Source organism: Monoraphidium neglectum (assembly GCF_000611645.1).
Source record: "Monoraphidium neglectum strain SAG 48.87 unplaced genomic scaffold scaffold00802, whole genome shotgun sequence".
Classification (NCBI taxonomy): domain Eukaryota; kingdom Viridiplantae; phylum Chlorophyta; class Chlorophyceae; order Sphaeropleales; family Selenastraceae; genus Monoraphidium; species Monoraphidium neglectum.
This window is the reverse complement of record NW_014012826.1, coordinates 12,290-20,003: the sequence shown is the minus strand read 5'-3', so window position 1 is coordinate 20,003 and position 7,714 is coordinate 12,290. Positions and strand designations below refer to the sequence as shown.

The window sequence follows — 7,714 nt, the reverse complement described above, 5'->3', positions numbered from 1 at the left end:
ATCGTCGGCGGCGGCGGCGGGCGGGGCGGCGGCGGGCACTCAGCAGGCCAGGGACTCGAGTCTGGCTGGAGTGACCGCCACAGTCTACCCTGCTGCGCCGCCGGTGGACCCCGCTGCGGCGGCGGCGGCCAACCGCCAGAACTTGAGAGGTGAGGCGGGGGTAACTGCGGGCTGCATCTGCAGCTCGGCGACCGCTGCTGCTGCTGCTGCTGCTGCTGCTGCTGCTGCTGCTGCTGCTGCTGCTGCTGCTGCTGCTGCTGCCGCTGCTGCTGCTGCTGCCGCTGCTGCCGCCGCTGCTGCTGCTGCTGCCGCAGCTGCTGCCGCGGCCGATGCTGCCACGGCTGATGCTTTAGCCGCCAGGGTTTCGTCTCTTCCCAACGCCGCAATTCCTGCGCAGCAGGGCCCGGTCGACGCAGGCCCCGGCTCGGGTGCTGCTGCTGCAGTGCCTGCGCGGTGCATCCGTGGGGGGCGTGCCCCTCCTCCCCTGCCTCGCGTCTTGTGCAGTCCAGCGCCCTCTGCTCCCTCATTCCTCCCCTCTCACCCCCGCCACCGCCCCCCTCGATTTCCGTTGGCTCTTATGCAGGCCCCGGATGGGAGGGCCGCCTGCGCCACTTCCTGCGGCAGCTCTTCACGGACGATCCCGGGGTGTCGCGGTAGCAGCAGCAGGCGCGGCCCGTCGGGGCTGCAGCCGCAGCGCCGGCCCCGGCCGCCGTTGGTGGTGCGGCCGACGCAGCCGCGCATGCGGCGGCGCGCGGGTCTTCAGCCGCGGCTGCGTGGCTGCTGGCGGCGTCGGCGCGGCAGCTGCAAGCCGTGCGCACTCGTGGACAACATTGGTCGCTTACCATGGTTTTTGGTCCTGCGCACTTGTATATGGTACAGTTTTGGCGGAGCGACTGGGGCGTTTTTTGCCTCGCCGCGGGCTGCAGTTTGGCCCCTCTCAATGTCGTGTCAACAGCGCGCCACGCTGCGCGCCGCTCGCTCGATCTGCATGCGTATTTTTGTGAGTTGGGTGTGGATTCCTGTGGAGCGCGCGTACGCAATGTGTGCACATCTGCCGTGCGCCTTGGCGCCGGCTGTCGGGTAATGCGCTGTGGTGTGTGGTGCCGCTGAGGACTGTCTCGCCTTTCCGCCAATGTTCTGGCAACGCTGCTTTGCCTTGTAAATAAATACCAGCGTCTACTACTCTCTGTATACCTAATTGCACCCACTGCTATCCAGTCTCTCAACACACAAGTGACGCACACGGCCTGTGGTGATCTAGGAGCGCATCATAGAGGGCGCACACAAGTCGCGCAATGGCATCATCATCCGGGCAGGTCCTACCGAGGGCGCTGCTGCAGCTGCGGCACCTGGCGGGCTGTGGACACCAGCAGCTTTGGCCTGGGCAGCTCGCGGCTTTGTCTACACAGTCGCAGGTGATTACTCGCGGTGTATTAAACATAATTGGACCGGCTGGGTTGCAGCCGGCGGTGCATTTACAACCAGCGCGGCGCGCGCTGCTGCCCACTGCAGCACACTGCTGCCATCCCAGGCACCACCCACTATTCAGCGCCGCCAGCCAGAAAAGCATACCCGCCGCCCGGCATCCATCGCCGCCCCGCCCCCTCGCGCCCAGGGCGCCACGCGGTTCAAGGACTCGTTTCAAAGCCCGCCCCAGAGCCTGCAGGCAGACCGCGGCCGCGTGCAGTACCCGCCGCAGCTGGAGGGCAACGCGCTGGGGCGGGGGCTGCTGCGCCTGGTTGGGGCGTACAGCCAAAAGCAGCAGCTAGCAAACGGGGCGTCCATCCTATACCAAGCGATCACTGAGCAGTCGGAGGACGGGAGGCTCTACGAGGGTGAGGGGCCACACGGCCGCCTGTGGGCGCGCTGCGCGCGCTTTGCATGCTGTGCGTGCCGTGCAGCGGCCTGGCAGCGCGCTCCTTCAAGGGAGGCTCAGAGTGTCATGCGCATGTGGGGGTTGAGGGGGGCGGCCGCAGGCTGGTAACGAGGGAGCGGTGGGGGCCAGCAGCAGCCGCGGAGCAGCCGGGAGCAAGAGCAGAGGGCGCACTTCGCATCTGAGAGAGGCATAGGGACCAGAATGGTCATCATCGTGCACGCACTCATACATTGGGCAAAAAGCGCCGCTGATGTAATAATGACCTTGCCTCCTCAACATGTACAGTCTCACATGCACACCCTTTCCTTGAGCTGACGCCATCCACCTCACAACCCCAAAACATTGCAACCCCAAAACCGCCGCCAGCGTTGGGGCTCGACCCTGACGCATTCATGTCAACCCACAGCCTGCTGGTGCTGCACATGTGGTTAGTCATCAACCGCCTGAAACCGGAGGACAGGTGGGGCGCCTGACAGGCAGCTGCGGGGCAGCTGGAGGGCAGCTGGCGGTGGCATATCGGCCCTCGGGCGGCTGGCTGTTGGCACAAGACAGACATCCCATCATGCTCTCATGTCTGCCTCCGGGCGGTGTTCGGCGCTTCACACGCAAAGCACAGAGCCTTGGGTGACGCACATCGGCACGCCTGGTCACCCTGTGACCTGCCAACGACCGCGGGCTGTGTTGCCCATTCTGCTGCGCAGGTCGTCAGCGTCGGCGTTCCAGCAGCTGCTCTACACCGATCACTTTTACAAAGACATGGAGCGGCGCGTATACAAGGAGGGGGTGCAGGTGCGACGCACCCCCTCTCAAAGCCCAACTCTGCCGATCGTGCACCCAGTCTCTTTCGCACCCATCGTCCCTCCGCCCCCTGCCCGCGCCAGCCCTGTTGATTGCGGGATCGACACACCACAAGCGCCCGCTTTCTGCCCATTGCGCGCGTCGCTTGCAGCTGGGTTGACACCGTCTTAAGGGGCCACACCAGGCTTCCGTGTCCCTTGGGTGCAGATGCAGCTGCCAGCTGACCGCTCATCTGCCGGATCTTCAACCGCCCCCCAGGTCCACGTCAGCAAGTGGCTCAAGAAGCTGGAGCAGCTGACATATGGCAGCTGGGTGGCCTATGACATCGCGCTGGCAGGTGGGTGGGGGACGCTCTTGTGTGGGTTGATTTCGTCGCCGCGATGGCGTTTCGACGGCGGTTGACGTTGGTTTCGCCTGGGTCCGAAGAACGCTCGACCTCACTTTGACTGGGGGTTGTTTCGCGTGCGTTCTGCCAGTGACATGAACTGGAGATGCCTGCAGCCGCGCGCTTGCGTGTGCAAGCTTACTCTGCTGCGCGGCTCGCCCTCGCACGTTCGCCCCTCCCGTGCATCGCCTTCTCTGACCCCCGCATCGCCCGGCCTCCTTCAAACCCTAAAACGCCCAACCCTGTATCCCTCAGGGGAGCGGAGCCAGCTGGTGGACGCTCTCGTGAAAAACGTGTATGGGGGAGACCCGACTCAGCGGCCCTTTGCAACACTGGCGGCGAAATACCTCAACAGGTGGGCCAGGTGCTGGCCAAGTCGGCATGCTCGATCGGGGCGTGCGATCCTGGCAGCGTGTCTTAGGGCCTGCCCGCTGCGAGAACAGGGGGGATTCGTCGTCGCCGGCGCACACGATTGGCCGCGGCGCCCGCGCGCGGGGCCGAGGCCATGGCGGAGCGGGGCGGCCCCGCTCGCGGCCCCGCGCGCGGCGGAGCAGTTGGTCAGTCTGTGGGTCGATGAGTCAGACTGCGAGCTCCGGGGTTTCGTCCCCAAGCCCACGCTTCTTTTCTGCCTCACCACTTGCGCTGCCTGCCTCGACAACCTGCGCAGGGAGCTGGCCTGCTTGCAGCTGACCCCCATCGAGGCGATCTACAATGGCCACGTCCGCTTCTCCCTGGATGTGCGCAAATCGGACGACAGATAGCGTCTGTGCGCCCCCGGCCCCTCCGCCCCTGCTTGTGGCCGGCTTGCCATGTGCCCACGGGCACCCTCTGACGGCGCTCGGCTTTGGTGGGAACGTTTGTTGACGAGCAGCATCTGCTGCAGCTGCTGCTGACGTGGCAGCGGCAGCACCGGGGTCGCTTGCAACGTTCTGCACGCGGCTGCTTTCGCGAGCGGCGGCGCCTTCCTTTTGCCAATGGTAAATATTGTACTGATCGATTCGCTCATGTGTATCGTGGTGTTTTCTTATTTGTTGATTGCGTCGAAACGTGGACTGTTGCCACTTGGAATGCAGCCAGCCTGCCTCAACCCGGGGGCGTGAGCCTCACGATTCACCATGCCTTGACCATTCTGAGCCCACTGGGCTGTGTGCGCGCCACATCAGCACCATTCGCACGTCTGCAGGCCGCATGCCCCTGCGACTTTGCAGGTTTGCTGGGAAGCGAGGTGTAACCGTGACCTTTTTTCCTGTAACAGCTCCAAATCATCATCTTTGCGCCCTAAATCAGAACAGAGACCACACACTGCTGCATTCATTACCACCTATGATTCAGGCTAGAGGTTCTCGACATACTAATATCTGTCAGCAGGTGCAGTCCAGGGCGGACCATAAAGCAAAGCGCCAGCGGTCATTAACCCCCCCCTCCCAACACACCCGCCAGGGCGCGACCAAAGCCCTGCACCTCGCCCGCAGGGGCCCACCCGTGGCAGCGCACAGCGCCGCCTGGGCGCAGCGGCGAGGGAAGGCCCCGCCGCGCGCGCGCACGCGTGCTACACATGAGGCGTTCCGCCCCTGCATGGCGCGGCCGCGTGTTGGTGAGCAGCATAACGCCTTGTCACGCGGTCTTCTTCTTCTTGGCTGCCGGGAAGGGCACCCTGCAGAGTGCCATGTTGAGGGCCAGCAGCATGGGGATCACCGCGTAGGCACCATACATGGCAATGAGCGCCTGCGGGATGACATGCGCGACACAGCGCGCGTCGTTTGGTGGTGACGCGTGAGTTTTGGGTGTTTAGGGGCAGGGAGGGAGGTAAGGGAGGTCGAGATGGGCAGGGAGAGAGCGGTCGATGGGGGCGGACAACAGCAGAAGGTGGATGTGGGTGCAGGTTTCTGAGGAGCGAAAGGACCCGCTGGCTGCTGGGGCCGTCGAATTTCTCCAAGTTGGGGCCTTTGACGTGCGAAGGCTGATGGGAGGGGCTGCATTTCAGCACCGCTGCCGCGCCAGCAGCGACGCCGAGCTGCCCTTGCGGCGCCCATGTCGACCGACGGGCCCACGGCGCCGCGCGCCTGGCCGCCCGCCCCCGCACCTGCTTCTGCGCGGCGGTGATATGGCTGGCGAGGTGGAACTCCGCCAGCATGGGCAGCACGGTGGTGGCAGCGTGGACGCCGTACATGATGGCCGGGATGCGGATCCAGCTCTTGCCTGTTTCAACCGGGGGAAAGTGGGTTGAAGCCGTGGTCGTGCCAAATGGTCAGCGTGCAAGGCGGGCCGTTGGGACCAGCGCATAACGGGTCGAGGACATAGACAAACCGGCCCCAACTGAATGCAGCGGCGACCGTGTGCGTGCAGCCGCTCTGTTGGCAGCCGGGGTGGGTTGGCGGCTCCCAGAACCCCCGAGCAAGCCTGCACCGCGGGCCCTCCGGGCACGTGAACCCGCCGCCCTCCCTTCAATCAGAGACCCATTCAATGACGGCACGCGAGATAGTTCCTGCTCCTAAAAAGGACCACCTAATGCCTACATAATCAGTCCAATCTTTGGAGCGCAGTTACCCTTGGACCCAGCCCACTCGAACAGCGAAGCCTCGCTTGCTCAAACCGGGCCCCTGCTGCCCAGCCACGCCCACCTGCAATGTAGGCGTATGTGGCGATGAGGAAGAAGGGCAACTGGATGCACACCTCGCACCAAACAAACGTCACGAACCAGGTCGGGTTGTCGCGCACCTGCAGATCAGGCGTGGCATGCGCGCGCAAACGTGGGGGCCATGAGTTGACAGCCGTTGACCACCGGTCAAAGGCAGTGGCTGCTCGTCATTTCTGCCAGGACCTGCTTTACGCCGCCATTGACAGCCAAGCCAGGGCTGCGGGCCGGCGAGCTGCCCGCTCCTGGCATGGAAAATGCAGGGGGGTAGGCAGGGGATAACGGCGGGCATGCACCCTGGTTGGCCGGGAGCAGTAGGCCGGCTGCTCGGGGTCCCACCAAATGGTCGCCATTGGTCTTGATGTGCCACTGCAGCAGATCCTTTGCAAACTGGGGGAAGTCCTTGGCATACTGCTCCGGCAGTACTGCTCGGGGTCGCGCATGTGCAGTCAGCATGGGTGCTCGTTCAGCGGCAAGTGAGGGGGAGGGTGCGCCAGGAGGAGTGATTGCATGCGCCTCGAGGCAGCGTGAGCGAGCGGCACGGGAAGCTTTTCCAGTCCCAAGGCCGGGACCCACTTGACTGGATGTCGATCAAAAGCGTGGTGGGTATGTGCACCAAGAACCACAGCACCGCTAGCAAATGAATGGGCCTCGCGAAGAGGGGTCGTGTCGCCATTAGCGTTGATCTGAGAGGGTTGAGGGCTATTTCCTGTGTGCAAACTCTTGTGAGGCTTGCAGTCAACCAACACATTGGCATCTGTCAGCTCTGATCACTTTGGCTAAAATCACTGGACTTGGTGCTTATGCGCAGCTGCCGCCCCAACCTGTCACTGTGCATACAAAACCGCATCCCTTCATCATTTCTTCTGCGCCCTTCTGCTGCACCCCTGGGGCGGGTGGCGGGCTTCCACGCTGGCGCCGCCGCTGTCATGGGGGCCCACGAGGGCGGCGGCGCATCAGCCGTAGCAGCGGCCTCCCTTCCATCAGCGTCTGCCGGTAGTCTAGCGGCGCATGACAGCGGCACGGGCGGGAGGGAGAATCCGCCGCTGCCCTGGGCGAGCGAAGGCTGGTGCTGGCGGCGCATGAGCCGGTTCCTCAACCACGGGCGCGATTGGTCGGTGGGTCGCTGTACATCGCACACATATACATTGGAATGGAATGCGTCATATTTGAGTACCGCACCGCCCGGAATGCTTGGTGCGCATGCATCGTTTGGTGGGCGCGGCAGGGGAGGAAGGGCCCATGCAACCCCTGCGTCGCATGGACTGCTTGTCCCGTGCGGCACGGCGCGCCGCCGGCACCCGCATGCCGCGGGGTCAGTGCTGCGAGGCGCGGCTTGCGGGTGACACTGACGCGCCGTGCCGCATGGACGAAGCATTTAACCCAGCTGCGCTGCGCCATGGATCCGTCGTCAACGGCACGCTTGCTGACTCCCAAACGACCGTCGCGTCTCAACCAATGTTTGAAAGGCGGTCGAGCGATTCTACGCTCGGTTGGTCTCAGGGGACGCGTGCCTGTCTGACATTGGGTTGCCGCCTGCGGGGCAGCTGCCGGCCGGCTTCACACCGCTGCCGCCACCCACCCTGCAGCAGCAGCAGCAGCAGCAGCAGCAGCAGCAGCAGCAGCAGCAAACAGGGCCGTCACCAAGCGGCGTCATGCTGGTCACAGCCGGTGGCGGTGGCGGGCAGAGCAGCAACGATACGGTAGCCGCGTGCGCCGCGGGGCCCTTGGCTTCAGTGGGGGGCCCGCCGCCAATGGCAGCAGCGAGTGCAGAGGCACAATCAGTTGCTGACCAACGTTTGGAGGGCGAGGTGTCCTTGCTGCTCTCTCCAGGTGCAGAGCCAGCACAGCTGGACACAGCAGGAGCAGCAGCAGCAACAGCAGGACATGCAGCAGAAACAGCAGGGGTTGCGCCACCCGGTCATCTCGCAGCCGCGAGCTGCCAGGCGGGCGCAGCGGTGGCAGCAGGCACGGTTGCGGCGTGTGCGGCGGTCCAGGATGGCAGTGAGGAGTCGGTGCC

General features: G+C 64.6%; 3 protein-coding genes across 3 annotated transcripts in view; 2 read left to right on the top strand and 1 right to left on the bottom strand.

The window, feature by feature from the left end:
* The window catches only part of MNEG_5408 (hypothetical protein), a gene marked incomplete at both ends in the record, with an annotated part of 1,270 nt that extends 917 nt beyond the window's left edge, over nucleotides 1-353 (top strand). The window contains one exon of the mRNA XM_014046121.1: nucleotides 184-353. Within this exon, the coding sequence (XP_013901575.1) occupies nucleotides 184-353 (170 nt within the window). The remainder of the gene's footprint in view (nucleotides 1-183) is intronic.
* Nucleotides 354-940: 587 nt separating this feature from the next.
* On the top strand, nucleotides 941-3,820 carry MNEG_5407 (hypothetical protein; the record flags this gene model as incomplete). Its single annotated transcript, XM_014046120.1, has 7 exons — nucleotides 941-1,000; nucleotides 1,616-1,835; nucleotides 2,243-2,336; nucleotides 2,578-2,665; nucleotides 2,933-3,011; nucleotides 3,315-3,414; nucleotides 3,727-3,820. 7 exons carry the CDS (start codon nucleotides 941-943, stop codon nucleotides 3,818-3,820), a joined length of 735 nt encoding a protein of 244 aa, XP_013901574.1.
* Nucleotides 3,821-4,673: 853 nt separating this feature from the next.
* On the bottom strand, nucleotides 4,674-6,150 carry MNEG_5406 (Transmembrane protein 97; the record flags this gene model as incomplete). The annotated part of the gene is made up of 4 exons (XM_014046119.1): nucleotides 4,674-4,784; nucleotides 5,143-5,258; nucleotides 5,681-5,777; nucleotides 6,034-6,150. The coding sequence occupies 4 exons, from the start codon at nucleotides 6,148-6,150 to the stop codon at nucleotides 4,674-4,676; spliced, it is 441 nt and encodes a 146-aa protein (XP_013901573.1).
* Nucleotides 6,151-7,714: the final 1,564 nt, after the last annotated feature.